This window comes from Bos javanicus, chromosome 8 (assembly GCF_032452875.1).
Source record: "Bos javanicus breed banteng chromosome 8, ARS-OSU_banteng_1.0, whole genome shotgun sequence".
Taxonomy (NCBI): Eukaryota; Metazoa; Chordata; class Mammalia; order Artiodactyla; family Bovidae; genus Bos; species Bos javanicus.
In genome coordinates, this window is record NC_083875.1 from 30,029,242 (window position 1) to 30,054,494 (window position 25,253).

The window sequence follows — 25,253 nt, forward strand, 5'->3', positions numbered from 1 at the left end:
ACTTCAGGCATCTCATTGTGAGACGTATTAGCATTTTGTTAACACCGAACTGAAAAAAACCCACATTTTAAGCAGGAGTCTTCTTGAATTGGTAGTATTAATAATATTAGTTGGGCTTCATTCCATGAACTTAAGTATTTCTGGCAATTTGTATTTACTTTTCATTTTTTATTATAATTTTTCAGAATGATTTTTAAGCATTTTATTATGATTTAAGAATTAAATTGAACAAATCTTAAGTGTATTGCTCAGTGAATTTTTACATATATGCATACCATAAAGCAACAGGTCAACATATAGAACATTTCTAGCTCCTCAGAGTTTCCCCTGTGTCCCTTTCCAGTCAGTAAACATACTTCCCACCATGAGATGGGTACTCTTGACTTGGATGACCATCAGCCAGTCTTATGTACAAGATTTTTTTTTGTAGTTTTAATAATATCTTTTGGTGAATATGTGCACTTATGTCCCTTGAACTTATACATGGAATTGCTGAGCTAAAGACAGACTTGTGTTTAACTTCAGAAGGTAATACCAGTTTACTCTGTGATCTCCATCCATAATGAAAATTGAAATTAAATTATTGGAAGCTTATGGTGAAATTTGAATAGCCTAAAACTTCCCTTTGTTTTCCAAAGGGTTTTATATTGTCAAAAATATATATACAAAGAAAATTCGTGTCATTTTATTTTTTATTTTTTTTTGATATTACAGTACGTGTTTATTGAAAAACATCTGCATACGAGTGGATCCACACAGCACAAACCCTTGTTGTTCAAAGACCAAGTGTACTTACAAGAAAAATGTTGTCTTAGAAAGAAGCATATACCTAGGATACATCCACTAAACTACAGCACTTTCCATGTTGTAAGACCACACACATACTCATGCTAATCTAGAAAAGAGAAATACCTTCTCTGAAAGACGAGGAGTGGGGAGTGTCTTGCTCAGTCGTGTCCGGCTCTTATGCGACCCCGAGGACTGTAGCCCGCCAGGCTCCTCTGTCCATGGGATTCTCCAGGCAAGAATACTGGAGTGGGTTGCCATTTCCTTCTCCTCGTGTCATTTTATAGTTGCCAATAAGGTAGTTTTGTTTTAGTCCGATAATTTTTCCTATATAAGTAATTTTTTTCTTTTTCCCTTTCCTTAGGTTCATCTTCGCTTGTGGATTGGTAGGCAGTCGTAGGGCTGCAGAATGGGTCTCCGGATTCACTTTGTTGTTGACCCACATGGTTGGTGCTGCATGGGTTTGATTGTCTTTGTCTGGTTATACAACTTTTTTTTAATTCCTAAGATTGTCCTCTTTCCTCACTATGAAGAAGGACATATTCCAGGCATATTAATAATAAGTAAGTTTCTAAATCTTTATTTTCTTGTATAATTAAAGATTTTTTCTCATTGTGAATATTTTTGGAGTGTAATACCACTTTAATAACCTTCCTTTTAATATTATTCAGGGCTATTAATATGAAATTATTTACTCATTTTAAAAGAATGATCTTTATATTTTTTGCAGGGTAAGGTAATTGGCATATCTTCATATCTAACTCTACAAAATCTACAAATACCATTTTGTTTAAAGCTACACTGGCACAATAGTTCTATTTATGTAGGTGTGTGTATATTTTTAATGTTTCTGTTATACAATTTAAATTTAGATAATTAAAGTACATGTATAAATGTATATAATTTAAAGTTTTATTCATTGTAAAATACAAAAGTTTCTAAATTCTGTATTTTCAAATTAAGAATCTCAAGATCTATTGAAAAGAGCAATTGAATATCGCTAATCCAATGTAATTTTGAAGCTAGCCAGTTAGAGTTAATGAAAAAGTTTAATTGTAGAATAGTTTAAAAATGCTGCTTTGATTCTATCAAATATAGTATATGTAGTAATTAAAAGAAATTAATTTCTGTTAATATACCATTAATTTCTGTTAATAAAGAATCTGATTTACAACATGTTTATCAATTGTTATGCAAAATAACTATTTAAAATTAGTATATTTTAGAAAGTCCTCTTGGCAGTATTATTTGATGAATGAAATGAGTTAATTGTTTTTCCATCTTACCTCTGAGAATTTAGGCTGATGCTGTTAATTAAAATATACTTTTAGCCTTTAAACATACTTGTCAAAAAACATTTTGAAGGGTAAATACTAATTTTATTCATTTGTTTATTTTCAAGTATTCTATGGCATTGCCATGTTTTGTCTGGTTGCTTTAGTGAGGGCCTCAATAACTGATCCAGGAAGACTCCCTGAGAACCCAAAGATCCCACATGGAGGTATGGTGCTCTTCAGATTCATCAGTTTTACTATGTCAGAATTATCCTCTTTATTAATGTATATTATTGCCTTTAGTACTTTAATTACATATGTCATCTAAGCCACTTTCGTGTCTCTTCTCAAGTGTTTTCTTTCCAGATTTCTCAATTTAAAGCCACAAGTCCCAGCTTACTCCTCGTATCTGCCGTCTCTGGCCCTCCTTTTCAGTTTAGTTCTTTATTTGTCTCTCACTACTCCCACTCTAGATCTGTATCACCTCTGTGAGGGTGTAGATTTTTTGTTTTGTTTTCTTATTTTGTTCAGTACTGTATCTTTAGGGCCTAAACAGTCTCTGTCACTTAGTAATAATTGCTGGGTAAATATTTGTTGAATGATAGTCTCTGAAAAATTACATCTTTATTTAGTAGAGGAGTTTTGATGGTGCCACTTACCTCATGATATTATAAGTATAATATTGCTTACAATGTATTTACAAATATTTACAAAATAAATATCTGTTGTATTATAATGCTATTGCTTGTATTTCTCCAAGTTGGAACAGTTCAGTGAAAAATTTGAAAGCCTTTTGTTCTAGTGTCAGTAGAAGTAATTTTTGGTCACCTTATTGCATAGTAACCATTTAGATCACAGAAATAAATTAAAAATGTATTGCTTGCCAGATATAGTAAACCTCCCTTAGCCTCTTTCCTGAGTTTTGCTTTTGAACATTTGCTATGTAATTTTTGAGAACCCTGTACTTTCTTCTAGGAACAAATTTATATGTCTTTTTTATGCATTATAGAACCAGAGAATCTTTATAGTAATTCAGTAGTTCCTGAACTTGCTGTACTTTAGAATCACCTAGGGAGCTTTAAAAACCTCACTGTCCAAATCACATCCCATATTAATTAAATCAGAATGTCTGGGGGTAAGAGCCAGGTATCCATGCTTTTGAAAGATCCCAGGTGAATCTAATGCATAGAAGGTTGGAAAGCAATGTAGTCATTCTTTCCAAAATTAGTTTAAGTGGCAAGTCACTTAGCCTCCTTAGAGTTTGTGATTGTTTTTTGAGATCCATGATTTTGGGGCTTAATAGGCCTTGCACATTTAATGATTAAGTGGGAATGACACTAATATTTATGTAGCTGTAGACATTTCTGAAAATAATCTTGAGTATTTAGTTTTTATTAATTTGTAGAACAGTATCACTGTCACTTAACGGTTATTGTGTGTGTGTGTACGCCTGTGTTTGGGCAGGGAGGATGGCAGTCTGTAATTTATATAGAATCTCTCTTCTCAACTAACCTAAAACAAAAGACTGTCTAAAATATTGGTACATGTATTTTTCTACTTCAACTCTAAAACCTGATGTTCCCAGAAAATCAAGGAAGCAGGGTTTTCCTAACTCAGGACTCATTTCTGATGAAAACTTCAGTTTGCTGTGGTCAAATATTCAAATGCCTACATCTGTCAGATAGTACAAATTATCGAAAGGGGCCAGGGAGGAACTATTTCACCTTGAAAATCTCCTGTCTTATCTAAAGGAAGTGGCACTCGTCAGCTACACTGAAATTGTCAGGCAGGACGGGTGTTTTTAGATCTTGGAATTTTTGAAGAGAAAACACAGAATCTCAATTTTTATGAGACATTTTATGATTTCAAAAAATATTAGCAACAAATTCAAAATTTTAAAAGCATTGTGTTTAATGAATACCAAACAGATTATACCTGAGGGCCAGATTGAATCCACCTGAAGCTGCTGTGTTACCTTTAATTTATAGGCTCCAGTGATGAGGACACTATGGCATCTTGCCAACCTTTTGATTATCTGCATTATATCTGCTCTCATTGACATTTGGGCTGTTTTTCTTCAGTGGAGAATTCCCCTTTGCCCAACCCCCCCCCCCCAAAAAAAAAAAATCCACACATTTATTTATCACATTTTGATGTTTCCGAAGTCTTTTGGTATCTCCTGTCATATGATCCTCACGGTGGTTGTATGAGGTGGGTAGACTGGATAAATCAGGAGCATGGATTGTCCTTCCCAGGTCATACAGTAGGTTGTTAGAGTTGCTGTGAAGCCCAGATCCTTGTCTCCATCATCTTTTTTATCATGAATCCTCTTACAGATGAATTATCTTACCTCTTTATTCATCTTTACTTTGGTTTGAAGGAAATTAATTAAAACTATCCTGTGCTTTTTGCTCAGTTACTTGATGATTGTGTAGATACAGTTTTAACTTAGTTAAAAAAATAAAAATTTAATAGTGAAAAATAATGACTAAGGTGTTGGGGTCTACAAAATAGTGACCTTTATTCAGCATTGTTTTAAGGGTGAGCAGTTTTCCTTAGAAAAGGAAACTTAAACCCTAATGCTTTTATTATTTTAGCTACTTTAAAAAAATTTTACATGCCTTTCTGAAATATTTTACATGCCTTTCTATATGACCCACCAAGTATGAGGCAGTTTGAATATAGGAGAATGCTTCCGTGTGAAGATCCCCAAAATTCGATTTTATAAACTTTGGGATATGTAGATGGAATAGTCAAATGAAACTATTAAATGTCTATTTAAATTACATGTGTGTTTGAAATACAGAAATATTACTTTCTGTAATTTTTGAATTTTATGAAATGATTTTATTTAGTCTCTTAACTTTTAAAAAACAATTTTGAGTGTAATTCACACATCGTATAATTCACCTGTTTAAAGTGTACAATTTAGTGTCTTTTATATATACACAGATTTGTACAACCATTACCACAGTCAGTCTCAGAACATTGTCATCATTAAGCTCTTAACGTGCACGTTAGACTTCCGTTTCTGTCACCACTAGTGCCGCTTTGTTTTTATTTTTTATTGTTGTGTACACCCCCTGTTGTACCCTGCATCCCTGTGGCTTATTTATTTTATAGCTGAAAATTTGTACTTCTTAGTCCCTTTCACTTATTTTGCCCCACTCCCACCCCTCTCCCTCTGGCAACCACTCGTTTGTTTTTTATTTCTTGAGTCGGTTTCTGTTTTGTTTGTTCATTTATTTCTTGCATTGCCAACCAGTTCTGCCAGAAAACCTCTAAATAAATAAAGACCCAATCCTTGTATTGATTTTTGTTAGTTTCAGGTTATATTTTTCTCCCCAAAACATTACTTTGTGATCTGAAATATAGTCATTGAAAAAAGTCCCCCTAATATGTGAGTCTTTCGAAAGACTCAAATGGAAGGTGATTTGTTCCTTTTTGAGGGATAAACCAAACCAAACTGTATCTGTCTTTATAGTCTTTCATGCAATTACAGCATTAATAAGTTTCCCTGTTAAACCATATGATACTGTTTGCTGCTGCTGCTGCTAAGTCACTTCAGTCGTGTCCGACTCTGTGCGACCCCATAGACGGCAGCCCACCAGGCTCCCCCATCCCTGGGATTCTCCAGGCAAGAACATTGGAGTGGGTTGCTATTTCCTTCTCCAATGCATGAAAGTGAAGTCGCTCAGTCGTGTCCTACTCTTAGCAACCCCCTGGACTGCAGCCTTCCAGGCTCTTCCGTCCATGGGATTTTTTTCCAGCCAAGAGTACTGGAGTGGGGTGCCATTGCCTCCTCTGATGATACTGTTTACCTTATATTAAAGAGGATCATTTATAGATTTTACCTTTTTTCTTTTGTTTTATGTTTTGATTTTTCTTTCCTTTAAAAAATGTATCTTAATTTTTAACTTTCTATATAGCTGCCATAAATTAGCAGGTAGATACTGTCTCCCATAGGCTTTTATTTTATTTTGTTAGATGGGTAGTGCAAAAGTCTTATAGGTAATCATCAGACACCAGAATGTATCAGTCACCAAGATCCTATTAGGACTTGAATAAATCCTGAAGAAGAAAAAATGGAGAAGACTTAGAAATGGTTTCTGGATACATAGGGTAGGTTAAGATGGATGGCTTTTTTCTTGTTCTGCAAAGCAAAAAACATAGATAATACTTTAAATTTCCAAATTTTAAAAATAGTGATTTTTTTTCCTTTCTAAAAACATAAATGTGTGTGCTTGTGTGTATAAAATGTGCATCTTCATTTTAGATTTTTGTATCTTAAATTGAGCATTAAGTGACTCAAACTCTTTGTTTGAACAAATTTATGGTCCAGACCATAGGTCAGCAAATTCTACTGTAGCGTTAGTGCAAGATAGATATTTTTAGCTTTATGAACCATATAATCTCTGTCACAACTCCTCCGCTCTGTCATGGTAGCCCCAAAGCCAACATACACAGTATGTAAAAGAATGGGCATGGCTGTGTTTAAATAAAGCTTTCTTTATGGACATGGAATTTAAATTCCAAGATTTTTACAAGCCACAAATTGTTATTGTTATTGTCAATCATTTAAAATTGTTAAAAATACTCTTAGCTCACACGTGCATGTTAAGTCGCTTCAGTTGTGTCCGACTCTTTGTAGACTGTAGCCCTCCAGGCTCCTCTGTCCATGGGATTCTCTAGGCTAGAATGCTGGAGTGGGTTGTCATGCCCTTCTCCAGGGGATCTTTCTGACCCAGTCATCTCTTACATCAGGCAGGTGGGTTCTTTACTACTAACGCCACCTGGGAAGCTCATGGATCACCCCAGAACAGGTGATGGCCTGGGTTTACCTGTGGACTGTAGTTTGCCAACCATAGTTTACACCACAGAATGAATTACAGTCTTTCTCTGACTATAGCCAAATTCTCTCTTTTTTCCTGAGAGTACAGCATTTTAAGTATGAAATAAATGATTTATTCTTTGGAATATTATGCTGAAATTGCCAATAGTGAATACCTCATATTTATTTTTTTAAGGAGCTGGTTTGAGAACATAGTTTTCATGTTGTCTTTCAATGAAAATGGGCTTACCTTCACATATTCCTTGAAATATGTGAATTCAGAGTTTTAACCTTGGGATATTTGGGAACATCTAGTTAATTGGGGAAAAAAAGTGATATGTATGTGACATTGTATTATGCTACATATGAAATGAGTTTCTATTTCACCAACAGTTAAATAACAGTAGTTTAATTGTACCTAAATTAAGCTTCAATATTGTTGCTCTCTCATGTAGTATGTTTTCATTAAAATAAGAATTGTAAGTAAGAAATGGAAGAGAATTTTATTTTAAAATGAAATATTTTAAATGTAAAAAATATCTCAACTTTCATTGAGAGCAATTAATTTGTTATAGCTGTTATTCATGCTTTATTGATTTCTCCAGAGATGTTTGTAGCAGAATGTTTTTCCAACACTTTACTATAAAATTCCAGTATATTGATCTTACTTCTGGTCATTAAACTAGAAATAATGGAATTAAAGTAGGGTATCTTTTTAAAAAATTGAAAACTATGTACTCTTCTCTTTTGTTACTTATGTTTAGAATCTTTCATTAAAAAAAATTAAACTTGTCATGTTTTAGCAAGGATTTAGTGACTATCTAAGGTGTGCTCGGTCACACTTTGCATATACTAATATTCATTTGGAGTATTGAAATTAGGTTGATTTTTAGTGAGGTTCATTTTAGTGAGGTTTAGTGAGGTTAGGGTATAGTTTTCCATAAGTGATACAAAGTTTCAGAATTGTTATAAAGGTAAAATTCCATGTCAAGAGATATTAAGATTATATATTCTGTATAACAGTTGTCTTGGTAGATGACAGTCCCGTAGAGTTTTTAATGGCTCTAGCTAGAGCAGTTCTTAATGGAAATAAATTACTTTTTCCTTTATTCCTGTAAACTTCATGTTTTTAGCACCAAGCCTAGTTGTGTGCTCATTCACAGCAGACTAGAGGAAACTTACTTGGTGGTAGGATAGAGTTTTGTAAAGGACTCCTTTATTTCCATTAAAGAGTAATTTTCTTGTAATCTTCTTCACTTCTGAAACTATTTTAGTACCTCTTAAATGCATCTGAACTGTTTTTCCATCCCTTTGTCATAAATATTCCCAAATAAATCCATTCAAAAAATGGTTTTGTGTGGGAAGTTTGGGGGGATGCTGTCTCTGTTTATGCAGTTGATTTTGACTTACTAATCTATGAAACCAGTACTCAGCATTATCTCTTCTTTAGAACCATTAGATAATAAATTTCTAGAAATTAACTTGTTTCAATAAAATTCTGTTTTAACGTAATAATTTGATTCTAAATAAGAGTTTTGTCATTAGATTTTACTTACAGCAATATACTTAAACCCAAATATGCTGTATTTTTATCCCTTAGTTTGACTGTTAACAGTCTTATTTTATAATATTTAAAATTAGAAATGTACAAAATAAAACATGCAGAGAATAGAGAAGCAACGTTTACGGCAAACATTTACAATAGAGACTTAGGCACATGTCTCGAAGACTTCCTATAACTCTTCTAAACACTTGTTGCTAAATTTCAACATTACTCATGTTCCTTTACTAAATGAATTTTAATTTCCTTCTCTAGAAAGGGAGTTCTGGGAATTGTGTAACAAGTGTAATTTGATGAGACCGAAGCGTTCCCATCACTGCAGCCGCTGCGGCCACTGTGTTAGGAGAATGGATCATCACTGCCCATGGTAAGAAATGAATAATTCACTTTTGAAAAAAAAAATGTAGTAAAAAATAGATCTTGGTACTTAGCAGATTTAAACAAAGGTTATATCAGAGTTATACAGTTTAAGAAAGCCTTTTTATAAGGAGACCTTTAATTGATCATATGGTTCTATCAACTCCCAGGGTCATTTTTTCAGAGATTTTTCTAACAAGGAGATATTTGAGCAGAAAACTGAAAATTAACATGCACCCAAATATACAAAAGAACTAAAGTGGTCTTATTAAATGAGGCAGTATAGGTAAAGCATTTAGTATAGTATAAGACATATAGATAGTACTTAAATTTAAATATAGTAGCTGTTATTGTTTCTAATTGTAATGTAAACCATATACATCTCATTGTTTGTATTTCCCTTCCAATTTAATTAAAGAGTAACATTTCATATACCTTATACCTCATTTCACTTCCTTTCAGCCTTTTTTTCAGTGTTCTGTGTTGGATATAGGGATTAATATTACATGCTAGCTAGAAGCAAAAATGGCAACCCACTCCAGTACTTCTTGCCTGGAAAATCCCATGGATGGAGGAGCCTGATGGGCTACAGTCCATGGGGTCGCTAGGAGTCGGACACGACTGAGTGACTTCACTTTCACTTTTCATTTTCATGCATTGGAGAAGGAAATGGCAACCCACTCCAGTGCTCTTGCCTGGAGAATCCCAGGGACAGAGGAGCCTGGTAGGCTGCCATCTATGGGGTCACACAGAGTCCGACACGACTGAAGCGACTTAGCAGCAGCAGCAGCAGAAGCAAAAAAAGTGATAGTTGATTCTGCTGACTGCCAACATTTTTGGTCAGTAGGGGGCTCTCTTGTAATATTTAAAGAAAATGTTCAGTTGAGAAACAATATTTGAAAACATGCTGTGAGAGTTCTGCATTGTATCTCATTTCAAAGCTGTCACAAAAATCTGTGAAAAGATATTGTATTTAATTCTGTTTTTCTAGCATGGGATCTCTGCATAAATATTTAAACTGGTATGGTGTAGCACTTTATAAATATATCTATATACATGTATATTTATGTTTATACACACATGTATACAAAGTTAGCTACATAATAATCTTCTTAAATTTATAACTGCATTTATCTGAGGTTGTCTCAAGGGTAAATTTTAGTTTTGTCTAGTAATGCTAATCATTTAGAGCTTCCTTTATTTTTGATAGCACAAGTTATCAGCAAGCTTTTAGTGGGAAGATGGTTTTCACTATAAAATGATTATTTGACTAGAAGATAATTTCTTGAAATTCAGAAAAAATAAGAGCACTGTGTTACTATGTAAAAAGGTTTAAAATTCCATCACAAGATAGTTTAGTATATAACATACAGTTGGTGTTTTAAAAATGTGCCTGGAATTTATTCAGATTAATTCTCAAATGATTTTATAAACTTCAATGATCTGTTTACAGTTACAATAGCAATAGGGTTTGCTTTTAAAAGCTGTGTGAAGTATTCAGGTAAGTGATAATCACTCACACTGAAAAACTCAATATTATATAATTTTGGGGGTTATATATATAATATATATATATAATTTGTAGCTCTAAGAATTTATACATACTTTTGAATATATGTTTATTTTCAGCCACCAAGGGTTAGACTGTAAAAGTGAGAAAAGTTGTGAATGCTTAGCAGTGTGTCAGAATGGCAGGCTTAAGTTACTTTGCTTCATATCATTCAACTTGATCTCCATAGCTTGAATGCTACAGTGAAAGAGCAGTGTACAGAAGAGGGTTCTTGTTCTCTTGACCACGGTCTCTCCTAACTGTACATCCTCTGGCAATTGTCCTAACTCCTCTGTTCCTCTTTTGTATCAGTGAAGCAAGGAGATTGCCATCTGTTCTTCCTGCCTCGCTGGCTTGTTGTTGAGTTGAATGGGGAATCATATACAGGACTTCTTTGACAAGTAGAATGTGCTTTACAAATGTGAGATGGCGTGTTTATGTCATGTCTTTTCTTATATACTCTTTGCTTTTAGGTTCGAGTGGATTTGGCTTATCTCTATGAACTTAAGCACTTAAGAAGTTGTTTGTGCTTATATCTAGTTTTACCATCCTAAACTTAACATCTTATTAAAGTTTGAAATATTTTTTCTTTTTCCTTTTTTTTTTTCTTCAGGATTAACAATTGTGTTGGTGAAGATAACCATTGGCTTTTTCTGCAATTGTGTTTCTACACTGAACTTCTTACTTGCTACGCACTGATGTTTTCTTTCTGCCACTATTATTACTTTCTTCCACTAAAAAAGCGTAATTTGGTAAGAAATGTTTATATCCATTACTGTTAGAACAGCTGTAGTATATAGTTATTAACATGCGGTGCTTTTAAAAGTGTAGAAAATCGAAAACAAGAGTAATGAACATAAACCCTCAAATTGGTGCGTTTTAAAATGTATTGGAATTGAGAAAATGGACCTATTCTGATATTGCCTTTTAACCAAATCTATTTATGATTACTTGCTAGTGTCAAGTTCTTTAAAAAGTGACATATTAGATCTCTCAATGTATACATATTTTCATTTTAAATCTACAGTAATGAAAAGCAAAGTGAAAGAGGTTAGCTTCTTATTTCTTTTCAGGAGTAAAAATAGACTTGTTTAATTCTTAAAAGTTCTCAAAGGAACATTTTAAGAAAAGGATTCGTTCCCCCGCACCCCAACTCCAACGTTTAACATTGGTGATAAGATGAATTTGCAGATGCTTTAAAAAGTTGTTGTTATATATCCATTTGAGGCAATGCTTTTCCCACTTTGTAGAGGAACTACAATATATGTTAATAAGATTTGCCCAGAACGGTGGTGTTAAAGGTAGTAGTAGTAATAGCATCAACCAGGAGTTTTAAGTCTTGACTGTATTGTCAGCACTGTGCTATGGACATGTGATTTTAATTCTCCCTTAAATGCTCACCACAATCACATGAGGTGGGTATGATTTTTCCTCCACTTTTTATAGATGAGGAAATAGACTAATAGTGGTTAAATAAGGTAGTTACCGAAGGCACAAAGCTAGGAAGTGATTATTCAACTGGTTTTAGTTGTAGACTGGGATTTGAATCTGGGTTTGTGTTTTCTGAATTGTATCTTTTGTGCTTTGTTTGTAGAACTTGTATTTCAGCCTGATCCTGTGTGCCATTTTGACTTAGATTGTGTTTTTAGAATGCACTGTGTATGGGTGTATGTGTGAGAGAGAGAGAAAGTATGTGTGCTTACAGGAAGCAAGATAGGGAAGGAGACAGGGAAGAGGAATAGAATTTCTGATGAAGAAGGGTGTTTTTTTATTTCCTATTTAAGTCATTTTATACTCTTTAAGTCTTTTCCATTAAAAATAACAAGCTTAGTGATGGCACATACAACTAAATTTTGTAATAATGAAACAGTTGAGAGAAGGTCTTTGAGTTCTGTGTATTTAGAGATCTTTTTTGTACGCATGATCATTTTGTGTAATTAAAAGGATATTTACTGTTGTTGCTTGGTTGCATATATTAGTGGGCCTTGTCAAGGTAATTCTACGTATTAAATGCAGAATGAGCAATTAAAATTAGATGCAAATAACTCAAAAAAGTTTAAGGGGGAGAACTGTAAATATAGGTGTTTGGCATTTATCACATTGAGAATTTAGTGCATACTAATACTATAGTCTTAGAAATGTTTTATCTTACAGATGAATTTCTTTTTTATGCTCTCTTATATTTTAATTTTACTTTCTGATAAAACCAGGTACAAAAAAATGGTCACTCAAAGCATCCAGATCAGAAGCCCTAAAACAACAGCAGTTAATATTTAAAGAGTCGTTTAGGGTTAGCAAAGTGCTTTCTGCACGTGTCATTTCTTATAATTCCTACACCATGTGAGGTGGCCTAGATGTGAGTGTGACTTTAAAGCCAGACTCCTTGGGTTTGAATCTCAATAATAGATTAATTTCTGATGTATTTGGTATTGTAGTTAGAACATGTAAAAGGTTATATGTATTTTCCAAGTAACCTGTTTCAAATATTCAATAGATTGAGCCTAATAAGAGCTTTAAAATAAAAATGTAGCTGTAAGATTAAGATCAGAATGTTTTAAGAATGGAGAGAGAGGTAGAATCTAGTGGTATTAATGAAAGGCTAGTAGAGTTTCTCGAGGAGGGAATGCACCGTGGCACTGTGGGGGGATTGGCACAGTATGGGTGCTGGGATAAATTTGACCCGCTACCTGTTTTTATTAATAAAGTTTTGTTTGAAACATAGCTACTCTCATTTGTTTATGTTTTGTTTTCAATTGCCTTTGTAATCAACAGCAGAGCTAAGTAGCTGTGACAGAGGCATATGTCCTGATAAGCCTAAAAGATTAGGTATCGGGCTTTTTATCTTGCATTTACCAGCTTCTGGTAGTGGAAAGATCTTGATTTTATAAATAGACACACCTAGAATTAAGCCTGGCTTTTCTTACTGTGAGTATAAGCTTTGACACATCCTTTAACCTTTCTGAATTATAATATCCACTTGAAAAATGTGAATAGCAATGAGATTTAATGAGATAACACATGTAAAAGTTCTTGGGAGATAAGAGATTTTCAATTTATGTTACATTTGATTTTGGTGAAAGCTCTCAGAAGAAGGGAACAGATTTTCTTTGCCCTTTTAATTTTATGAACATTTAACAGACTGTTTAACAATATTACTAGGAGATCAATGACAGAATGAAAAAGTTCCAACACTCAAATAAGAATATAATGGTAATATTTAAGTGAAGGATTAAGACATTACAAATTACAAACTGATTTGTCTCTCCAAACGAAAGATAGAAACTCTGGAAAAATTAATATCACTTAGACGAAAGAGCCCTTTTTGTTAAAATGGAAAAACTGATTACAGATGATACGATATACTTAGAAACATATACATAGACATGTATTTACATGCATACTGACGAAAGACTAGCTGCGTAGTAAAGGTTTATTAAGAAATGTGAAGTCCAGGATGAAAATATAAAAAGGCAGTACAAGTTGGGTTTTAAAAATTCAAACCTGAGTTTCTTTAGAGCAATCACTTGTAGAAACAATACAGATAATTTAAAAATTCTTAAAAATTAAAATTTTTGTTAGTAGGATAACCAGATGAAAATCAAATAATTAACTCTATCATATTGGTTGTAATAAAGCTACTTTGGTAATAGCTATAAATTACAGATAGTTTTAGGGACCTGACAGAGTTTTAGCTAGTAGCGCTGAGCAGGAATTGTTCAAGGTTTATAGTATCCTTGTTGTATTAAGTAGGATGTTTTTATAATTACCTTCATGTTAGATATAATGAAATTGAAACCCAAAGGGTTTATGTTATGATATTTCTGAGAGCATTTGGCATCCTATTGAAGAATCCTTTGTGTTTTAACCCTGTTTATGGTGTATTTTCTGAATGAAGTGATTCATAATATTTTTAAGTTAGGTAATGGAGAGGAGAATTTTACCATAATGTTATCCAGTATAAGAAAAGACTATTTTGTTTGACTACTACTGTTTTTATATAGTATGTTTATTATTGGTGTCTTTAACCTACTTAAACTTACTAGTGTGTTAGTTGCTCAGTCGTCTCCGACTCTTTGCGACCCCATGGACTGTAGCCCACCATGCTCCTCTGTCCATGGGATTTCCTAGGCAAGGATACTGGAGTGAGTTGCCATTTCTTTCTCCAGAGTATCTTCCTGACCCAGGGATTGAATTTTCCTTCAGATCCTTGGAATATATAGCCCTAAATATTCCAAGGATCTGAAGGCAAATGAATATTCAATAGTACTTAGCATTCACTGAAATGAATTCTAATCATTTCATTGATTAAGATGTTGATAATTTAAAGCTATGTTTCCAGGTACATAGGGCTTCCCAGGTGGCGCTAGTGGTAAAGAACCCACCTGCCAATGCAGGAGACCTAAAAGACTCAGGTTCAATCCCTGGGTCGGGAAGATCCCCTGGAGAAGGGTGTGGTGACCCACTCCAGTATTCTTGCCTGGAGAATCCCATGGACGGAGGAGCCTGGTGGGCTACAGTGCTTTGGGTTGCAAAGAGACACGACTGAAGTGACACACCAGGTATATACAATCTTAGAATTCTAATACTGTTCTAATGAGTTTACTCTGGTATCATTATAAATTATACCTTTTTATCTGCAGTAATTATTCTTGCTTTGTCGTGTTTTCTGTTATTAATTTGGCTGTATTATTCTTTTGGTTAGTATTTTCAACTTTTTACTTACAACCTTTATCAGTTGTCTTTGTGTCTTGTAGACACCAAATATTTCTCTTGTTTTTGAAGTCTAGTTTGATAATCTTTGTCTTCTAATTGAAATGGTCTATTTCATTTATTTAGACTGATATTAATCCTGTCATTCTACTGTTTATTTTTTACTTTACCCCTCTGTTCTTTGTTTCCATTTTTCTCCTTTTCTTATCTGCTTTGAAATTTTCAAGTAAAAGAAATTTCCAACATATCCCTTCTGAGGCTTTTACTCTTTTAAAAATGGTTTTCCCAGAGATCAAAACATTCTTCCTTGGTTTTCTGAAGTTTAATATAAATTGGTACTTTAAACATTACCAAGATAATAAATGGAGTAGCTTTAGAACCCCTCCTATCATCATCATTTTTGGTATTGTGGGGCATAAAATAGATGTAGAAATAAAACTCATAACGATAAGATTTAATTTTCATTTATAAATTATGTGTTATAATACATATATTATATAAAGTCAGTATTTGTTTAGAATTACTGACATATTGATGCTTTGTTGATCCTTCATGACTTCATAAGTTTTCTAAGCTTCTTTCTGAGAATATTTTTTCCTGCCTTTTGGTGGAAATGTACTGAAACAAATTTTGCCAGTTTCTGGTTCACCTGAAAATGTCTTTATTTCTCTTTCATTTTTGAATGATTTATTTGCTTGGCATAGAATTATAGGTTAGAGTTGTTTTCAGGTTTTAAAAGATACTATTTCCTTGTCTCCTGGTTTCCATCATTTCTGCTGTTAAGTCAGTTGTTTTATAGTTCATTCATTGAAGTAATGTGTCTTTCTCTCTAACTGCTTTTATGATTTAGTTATTTATATTATTTTGGCTTTGTTGAGGCATAATTAATGTATAAATTTATAAGATACTTAAATTGTGCATTATGATAATTTGATGTTTGTATACACTTTGAAGGGCTTCCCTGGTGGCTCAGCCGGTAAAGAATCTGCCTGCAATGCGGGAGACCTGGGTTTGATCCCTGGGTCAGGAAGATCCCCTGGAGGAGGGCATGGCAACCCACTCCAGTTCTCTTGCCTGGAGAATCCCATGGACAGAGGAGCCTGGCAGGCTACAGTCCATGGGGTCGCCAAGAGTTGGACACGACTGAAGCAGCTTAGCACAGCACATATACTTTAAAAGAATTCCCACATCTAGTTAATACATCTGTCGCCTTACATATTAATCTTTTTTATGAGAACATATAAGTCTTCTCTCTCAGTGAATTTCAGTTGTGCAGTATGGTAATAAAACAGTAGTTACCATGTTTTATATTAGGTCCTTAGACCTTATTCATCTTACACCTAAAATTTGGACCCTTTTACCTATCTCTCCCTTTTACCCCAACTCCAGCCCCTGGGAACTTTTCTACTTTCAGTTTCTAGAGTTAACTTAAAAAAAAAAAAAATCCACAGGTAAGTGATACCGTTTGGCTTATTTCACTTAGTGTAATGCCACCAAGGTATATCCATGTTATCAGAAATAGCAGGATCTCCTCCTTTCTCATGGCTGAATAGTATTCCATCGTGTGTGTGTGTGTGTGTGTGTGTGTGTGTCTGTGTGAAACATCTTTTTTATTCATTCGTCCATTAATGGATGCCTCAGTTGCTTCCATATCTTGGCTATTATGAATAATGCTGCAGTAAACATGGAGGTGCAGATATCTCTTTGATATTCTGTTTTTATTTCCTTTGCATATATACCCAGAAGTAAAGTTGCTGGGTCATATGATAGTTCCCTTTTTAATTTTTTGAGAGGTCTGCTTACTGCTTTCCATAGTGGCTAGAGCAGTTTACTTTCCCACCAACAGTGCAAAAGGGTTTCCCTTTCTCCACATCCTTGTTAACACTTACCTTTTACTTTTTGATGATAGCCATTCTAATCTAACAGGTGTGAGGTGATATCTCAGGGTTTTGATTTGGATTTCCCAGATGATTAGTGATATTGAGTACCTCTTCATTTCCCTGTTGGCTATCAGTATATCTTTGGAAAAGTGTCTATTCAAGTACTCTGCCATTTTTTTTAATCTTTTTTTTTTTCTGTTGAGTTATATGAGTTCTTTATGTATTTTGAATATTAACCCCATATTAGAGAGATGATTTGCAAATATTTTTACACATCACATAGGTTGCCTTTTCATTTTGTTGGTAGCTTCCTATGCTGTGCAAAAGGTTTTTAGTTTGATGTAGGCACACTAGTTCATTTTGCTTTGGTAACTTTGTTTTTGGTGTCGAATCCAAAAAATCATTGCCAAGACCAGTGTAATGGAGCTTACCCAAAACCCTTTCTCCCATGAATTTTATGGTTTCAGGTTTTACATTCAAGTCTTTGATTCATTTTGAATTGATTTTTGTGTGTAGTATAAAGTCTGGGTCCAGTTTCATTCTTTTACATGTTACTGTCCAGTTTCCCGAGGACCGTTTATTGAAGGGACTGTCCTTTCCCTGTTGACTCTTCCTGGCTTCTTCATCATAAGTTAATTGACCATGTAAGAATGTTTTTTGTCTTCTTTTTCTGAGCTGCCTGTTCAGTTCTATTGGTCTCAGTGTCTTTTTATGTCAGTATCATACCATTTTGATTGTCATAGCTTTGTAATGTATTTTCAAATCAAGAAATGAGATGCCTCCGGCTTGGATTTTCTTAAGATGACTTTGGTCATTTGAGACATTTTGTGGTTCTATACACAGAATTATTTGTTCTATTTCTGTGAAAAAAATGAAGTCAAAATTGTGATAGGGATTGCATTGACTCTGTAGACTGCTTGAGTATTATGGCCATTTTAAGAGTATTTAATTTTTCCAATCTGTGAGCCTTGAAGAGCTTTCCATGTATTAGTTGTCTTCAATTTCTTTCATAAGTTTCATCACCAAACAGATCTTTCACCTTGTTGTTTAAATTTATTCCTAAGTATTTTATTCTTTTTGATACGGTTATCATAGGATTATTTTCTTAACTTTCTGATAGTTTATTATTAGTTGATGGAAACGTGAATGATATTTGTATATTAATTTTGTATTCTGCAACTTTATGGTTTGATTTATTAGTTCTAACACTTTTTTGGTGGTCTCTAGGTTTTCTATATGTAATACTATGTTCAGTTCAGTCCAGTTGCTCAGTCATGTCCGACTCTCTGCGACCCCATGAATTGCAGCACGCCAGGCCTCCCTGTCCATCACCAACTCCCGGAGTTCACTCAGACTCATGTCCATCGAGTCAGTGATGCCATCCAGCCATCTCATCCTCTGTCGTCCCCTGCTCCTCCTGCCCCCAATCCCTCCCAGCATCAGAGTCTTTCCCATTGAGTCAACTCTTTGCATGAGGTGGCCGAAGTACTGGAGTTTCAGCTTTAGCATCATTCCTTCCAAAGCAATCCCAGGGCTGATCTCCTTCAGAATGGACTGATTCATTTTGATATTTGGCAAAACTAATACAATTATGTAAAGTTTAAAAAAAAAAAAGAATGGACTGGTTGGATTTCCTTGCAGTCCAAGGGACTCTCAAGAGTCTTCTCCAACACCACAGTTCAAAAGCTTCAATTCTAAGGCGCTCAGCCTTCTTCACAGTCCAACTCTCACATCCATACATGACCACAGGAAAAACAATAGCCTTGACTAGACGGACCTTTGTTGGCGGAGTAATGTCTCTGCTTTTGAATATGCCATCTAGGTTGGTCATAACTTTCCTTCCAAGGAGTAAGCGTCTTTTAATTTCATGGCTGCAGTCACCGTCTGCAGTGATTTTGGAGCCCCCAAAAATAAAGTCTGACGCTGTTTCCCCATCTATTTCCCATGAAGTGGTGGGACCGGATGCCATGATCTTCGTTTTCTGAATGTTGAGCTTTAAGCCAACTTTTTCACTCTCCTCTTTCACTTTCATCAAGAGGCTTTTGAGTTCCTCTTCACTTTCTGCCATAAGGGTGGTGTCATCTGCATATCTGAGGTTATTAATATTTCTCCCGGCAATCTTGATTCCAGCTTGTGCTTCTTCCAGTCCAGCATTTCTCATGATGTACTCTGCATATGAGTTAAATGAACAGGGTGACAATATACAGCCTTGACGTACTCCTTTTCCTATTTGGAACCAGTCTGTTGTTCCATGTGCAGTTCTAACTGTTGGTCCCTGACCTGCATACAGATTTCTCAAGAGGCAGATCAGGTGGTCTTGTATTCATATCTCTTTCAGAATTTTCCATAGTTTATTGTGATCCACACAGTCAAAGGCTTTGGCATAGTCAATAAAGCAGAAATAGATGTTTTTCTGGAACTCTCTTGCTTTTTCGATGATCCAACGGGTGTTGGCCATTTGATCTCTGGTTCCTCTGCTTTTTCTAAAACCAGCTTGAACACCAGGAAGTTCACGGTTCACATATTGCTGAAGCCTGGCTTGGAGAATTTTGAGTATTACTTTACTAGCGTGTGAGATGAGTGCAGTTGTGCGGGAGTTTGAGCATTCTTTGGCATTGCCTTTCTTTGGGATTGGAATGAAAACTGACCTTTTCCAGTCCTGTGGCCACTGCTGAGTTTTCCAAATTTGCTGGCATATTGAGTGCAGCACTTTCACAGCATCATCATTCAGGATTTGGAAGAGCTCAACTGGAATTCCATCATCTCCACTAGCTTTGTTCGTAGTGATGCTTTCTAAGGCCCACTTGACTTCACATTCCAGGATGTCTGGCTCTAGGTCAGTGACCACACCATCGTGATTATCTGGGTCGTGAAGATCTTTTTTGTACAGTTCTTCTGTGTATTCTTGCCACCTCTTCTTAATATCTTCTACTTCTGTTAGGTCCATACCATTTCTGTCCTTTATCGAGCCCATCTTTGCATGAAATGTTCCTTTGGTATCTCTAATTTTCTTGAAGAGATCTCTAGTGTTTCCCATTCTGTTGTTTTCCTCTATGTCTTTGCATTGATCGCTGAAGAAGGCTTTCTTATCTCTTCTTGCTATTCTTTGGAACTCTGCGTTCAGATTGTTATATCTTTCCTTTTCTCCTTTGCTTTTCGCTTCTCTTCTTTTCACAGCTATTTGGAAGGCCTCCCCAGACAGCCATTTTGCTTTTTTGCATTTCTTTTCCATGGGGATGGTCTTGATCCCTGTCTCCTGTACAGTGTCACAAACCTCATTCCATAGTTCATCAGGCACTCTATCTATCAGATCTAGGCCCTTAAATCTATTTCTCACTTCCACTGTATAATCATAAGGGATTTGATTTAGGACATACCTGAGGGTCTAGTGGTTTTCCCTACTTTCTTCAATTTAAGTCTGAATTTGGTAATAAGGAGTTTATGATCGGAGCCACAGTCAGCTCCCGGTCTTACTACTATGTAATCTGCCAATAATTTTACTTATAATTACAAAAATTTATAATAATTTACAGTTTTACTTCTTCCTTTCTAATTGAATATCTTATTTATTTTGCTTGCCTAATTGTTTTGATATCCAGTGTTGAATATTCATGATGAGAATGGTTGTTCTTATCTCATTCTTGCTCTTAGAGGAAAATCTTTCAGCTTTTTATTGAGTGTGATGTTTCTGTGGGCTTGTCATATATGGCCTTTATTATATTGAAATACGTTCCCCCCTATACCTGGCTTGTTGAGTTTTTATTGTGAATGGATATTGAATTTTGTCAAGTGCTTTTCTGTGTCCTTGGAGAAGATCAACCATTCCCATAGAAAAGAAATGCAAAAAAGCAAAATGGCTGTCTGGGGAGGCCTTCCAAATAGCTGTGAAAAGAAGAGAAGAGAAAAGTAAAGGAGAAAAGGAAAGATATAAGCATCTGAATGCAGAGTTCCAAAGAATAGCAAGAAGAGATAAGAAAGCCTTCTTCAGCGATCAATGCAAAGACATAGAGGAAAACAACAGAATGGGAAAGACTAGGGATCTCTTCAAGAAAATCAGAGATACCAAAGGAACATTTCATGCAAAGATGAGCTCGATAAAGGACAGAAATGGTATGGACCTAACAGAAGTAGAAGATATTAAGAAGAGGTGGCAAGAATACACAGAAGAACTGTACAAAAAAGATCTTCACGACCCAGATAATCACGATGGTGTGGTCACTGACCTAGAGCCAGACATCCTGGAATGTGAAGTCAAGTGGGCCTTAGAAAGCATCACTACGAACAAAGCTAGTGGAGATGATGGAATTCCAGTTGAGCTCTTCCAAATCCTGAATGATGATGCTGTGAAAGTGCTGCACTCAATATGCCAGCAAATTTGGAAAACTCAGCAGTGGCCACAGGACTGGAAAAGGTCAGTTTTCATTCCAATCCCAAAGAAAGGCAATGCCAAAGAATGCTCAAACTCCCGCACAACTGCACTCATCTCACACGCTAGTAAAGTAATACTCAAAATTCTCCAAGCCAGGCTTCAGCAATATGTGAACCGTGAACTTCCTGGTGTTCAAGCTGGTTTTAGAAAAAGCAGAGGAACCAGAGATCAAATGGCCAACACCCGTTGGATCATCGAAAAAGCAAGAGAGTTCCAGAAAAACATCTATTTCTGCTTTATTGACTATGCCAAAGCCTTTGACTGTGTGGATCACAATAAACTATGGAAAATTCTTCAAGAGATGGGAATACCAGACCACCTGATCTGCCTCTTGAGAAATTTGTATGCAGGTCAGGGACCAACAGTTAGAACTGCACATGGAATAACAGACTGGTTCCAAATAGGAAAAAGAGTACGTCAAGGCTGTATATTGTCACCCTGTTTATTTAACTTATATGCAGAGTACATCATGAGAAATGCTGGACTGGAAGAAACGCAAGCTGGAATCAAGATTGCCGGGAGAAATATCAATAACCTCAGATATGCAGATGACACCACCCTTATGGCAGAAAGTGAAGAGGAACTCAAAAGCCTCTTGATAAAAGTGAAAGAAGAGAGTGAAAAAGTTGGCTTAAAGCTCAACATTCAGAAAACGAAGATCATGGCATCCGGTCCCACCACTTCATGGGAAATAGATGGGGAAACAGTGGAAATAGTGTCAGACTTTATTTTTGGGGGCTCCAAAATCACTACAGATGGTGACTGCAGCCATGAAATTAAAAGACGCTTACTCCTTGGAAGGAAAGTTATGACCAACTTAAATAGCATATTCAAAAGCAGAGACATTACTTTGCCAACAAAGGTCCGTCTAGTCAAGGCTATGGTTTTTCCTGTGGTCATGTATGGATGTGAGAGTTGGACTGTGAAGAAGGCTGAGCGCTGAAGAATTGATGCTTTTGAACTGTGGTGTTGGAGAAGACTCTTGAGAGTCCCTTGGACTGCAAGGAGATCCAACCAGTCCATTCTGAAGGAGATCAGCCCTGGGATTTCTTTGGAAGGAATGATGCTAAAGCTGAAACTCCAGTACTTTGGCCACCTCATGCGAAGAGTTGACTCTTTGGAAAAGACTCTGATGCTGGGAGGGATTGGGGGCAGGAGGAGAAAGGGACAACAGAGGATGAGATGGCTGGATGGCATCACTGACTCGATGGATGTGAGTCTGAGTGAACTCCGGGAGTTGGTGATGGACAGGGAGGCCTGGCGTGCTGCGATTCATGGGGTCGCAAAGAGTCGGACACGACTGAGGGACTGATCTGGTCTGATCTGATTAATGTAGTGTATTGATACAATCAGTCATTGATTGATTTGCAGATGTTGAAGCATCTTTCATCCCCGGAATTAAATCCCACTTGATCATGGTGTGTGATCCTATTAACATATTGTTGAATTTGGCTTGCTAATATTTTGTTGAGGAACTTTACATCTTTGTTCATCAGATATATGGGTCTATACTTTTAGTGTTACTGGTTTTTACATCTGGTTAATACTGGCTTTGTACAATATTTCTCACTGTTAGAATTTCTGTTTTTTCATAGATCACTTCTCTGGTGAAATTCTTCTTTTGGCATTAAATTTTGAACATTTTAATGCAAGTTCTTTTAATGTTTGTGTCTGATATCTTCAGTGTTGAAATCCAATTATGAGTCTGTTACTGTTGACTTTGTTCTTCTCTCTTTTAGTTTCAGATATTTGTCCTTTTTTCTGATACATCTGATAAGTTTTGTTAGATACTAGGCATTTGGTTGATGAAAGCACCTGGTTGATGCTTTCTTTTTCAAGATATGATTTACTTGTCTTTGTGGGCAGTCAGTAAGAGAGGACTCATCTTGATCCAGCCAAAAATTTGTGTAATAAATATTTCTAAGGCTAAGTAACAGAACAGTGGTCTTAATACAGCAGTTATTTTGAAGATGAAATTTACAACATTTGTTGAGACTTTGTAAGGGCTTACGATTTGGGTTTTGTCTTCATGAAGAACTAGTTTCCGTTTCTCCGTTCTCTTATGTTGTAGCCCTTCAGGGCTTTTTCATCTGGAAACTTCACTGTGTACAGTGGCTTCCGCTGTGCTGTTTCCCAGCGCTGGGGGAGTGTAGACGGCTCTGAGCCTCCACTTCTGCTTGACCTTTTGTACAGTCCTGTTTATGAGTTGACAGTTACCTTTAGGTAAAAAACTGTGGGATGTAGGACTCACCTTAGTGCATTTCTACCTTTTCTGGGATGTTGGTCGTTTATGTCCTGGCTAATTTGGCTGCTTCTCAGTGTCTTCAGTCAGCTGCTTATTTACCAATTAATTGGGTCTTATCTGATTTTTAGTAGTGTTCTTATTGGTAGGGTTATTCTCATACAATCTCCTCTTTCATAAGTATCATTGGCATACAGTTTTGTTTAAAAATTTCTTCCCTAGTGATTTTATCATTGCTTCCTGACTGCACAACTCCAGGAGACAGCCCTCATATCGTAATCTGTGTAAACAGTATCCTTTGGAGTTGTACAAAAGAATGCTCCTGTAACTGTAAGGTTTGAGAGCTGTTATTGTACTGTAGAGAATTAAGCTGGTGATGGACTTTATAGTATCAGTAGAGTTAAACCAGATGGAGAAACGAAGGAAATCATTGCTGGACAAGAGAATAACAAAAGGCTAAAAGGCTTGAGGCAGTTAATTGGAAATTGGTTTTAAGGTCACATTTGTTCTAAGATACTGATAAACTCTATAGAAAATATTCTTAAGTCTAAATAATAGAAAACTCTCCTTACTATAGCAGGTTATTATTATTATTATTTTGGTAATGACATTTATCATATTTTCTATAAAGGTAGAAAACTACCAGTAATTTCAGTACAAAAATCACTACTGGTGTTTTTTATAAAGTAGTGTTTTATAGTGGAATATTCTTCAAACAATCCTGCCCCGTCCATTTTTTCCTAAGCCCTTGCCTGACTCATTTTTCTCTAAAACAAACAAAAAAGGTATATCCAGCTCTTTGTTTTGTATGTAAAGTTGTTTTGATAGTATCAGAAACCTTCTTCATAAAACTTGCTGTTCTTTCTGTTATTTGGGCTGTGGTATAAAGATCCCCAGATATCCCTAATTATCTTTGGAGATCGTGTTACTGGTTACTGTGCTTCTTTCTTGTGGAGAAAAAGTACAATCAAAGTATGCCGTGGTCTTTGACCCTGTATTCTGTCAGCCAAAGGAAGTGAAAGCTTTAGTCTGTATTTTCTTTATGCCCCTTCAGGTAGATAGATGGCAGCATATATCTTTTCTAGACCATCTTCAGTTCTAAAGCTGAGTGCTTATTCTCTAGGTGGGAAAAGAAAGTGTTAACAACTCTTGCTTAGGTTTTTGTTTCTTTTTTTCTTTTTCTTAAATGTGAAAGTATTCATTAAAGAAGAGAAAAAGACTCACTTTTAAACTTGTGGTGATGTTACTTAACCTGTATTTAGGAGAAAACTGGTAGATTATCGGTTAAATGCACAGGAAAGAAAGAATTGAGAGAAAGCAGGCCAGTTCACAAACTCTGGGAAGTAAAGGGTTTGGAACCTGATTTTCTTCCATTTCTCTCTTTTCTTGGCTTTGCCTTTTCAGGAAAGTACATTCTCTGCTGGATTGTTTTAATAGCTTTGTAATAACCCCTTTGTTTTTGAGAGTAACTTAATGCTTTTTAGATTTCTTCTTAATCTTTACTTTTAAAATATCCACCTATCATGGGCTTCAAGGATTTATGTGTTTTTACTATGTGAAGTTTTAAGGAAATGCTTTAATATATCCCTTAGTTAGAGAAAGGGGTAATAAGAAAAAAGGAAGACAAGAAATTT

The 25,253-nt window shown here is 35.4% G+C and overlaps 1 protein-coding gene across 3 annotated transcripts in view; it reads left to right on the forward strand.

The window, feature by feature from the left end:
• ZDHHC21 (zinc finger DHHC-type palmitoyltransferase 21) overlaps window positions 1-25,253 on the forward strand; it is a 75,499-nt gene that overhangs the window by 13,942 nt on the left and 36,304 nt on the right. For 2 of the 3 annotated variants that reach the window (XM_061425265.1, XM_061425266.1), the window contains 4 exons: window positions 1,151-1,349; window positions 2,189-2,287; window positions 8,708-8,819; window positions 10,972-11,110. In XM_061425265.1, coding sequence (XP_061281249.1) covers window positions 1,196-1,349; window positions 2,189-2,287; window positions 8,708-8,819; window positions 10,972-11,110 — 504 coding nt within the window. In that variant the 5' untranslated portion in view covers window positions 1,151-1,195. Of the gene's footprint in view, window positions 1-1,150; window positions 1,350-1,415; window positions 1,614-2,188; window positions 2,288-8,707; window positions 8,820-10,971; window positions 11,111-25,253 lie in introns of those variants that run through there. The other variant, XM_061425267.1, reaches the window with a different exon arrangement.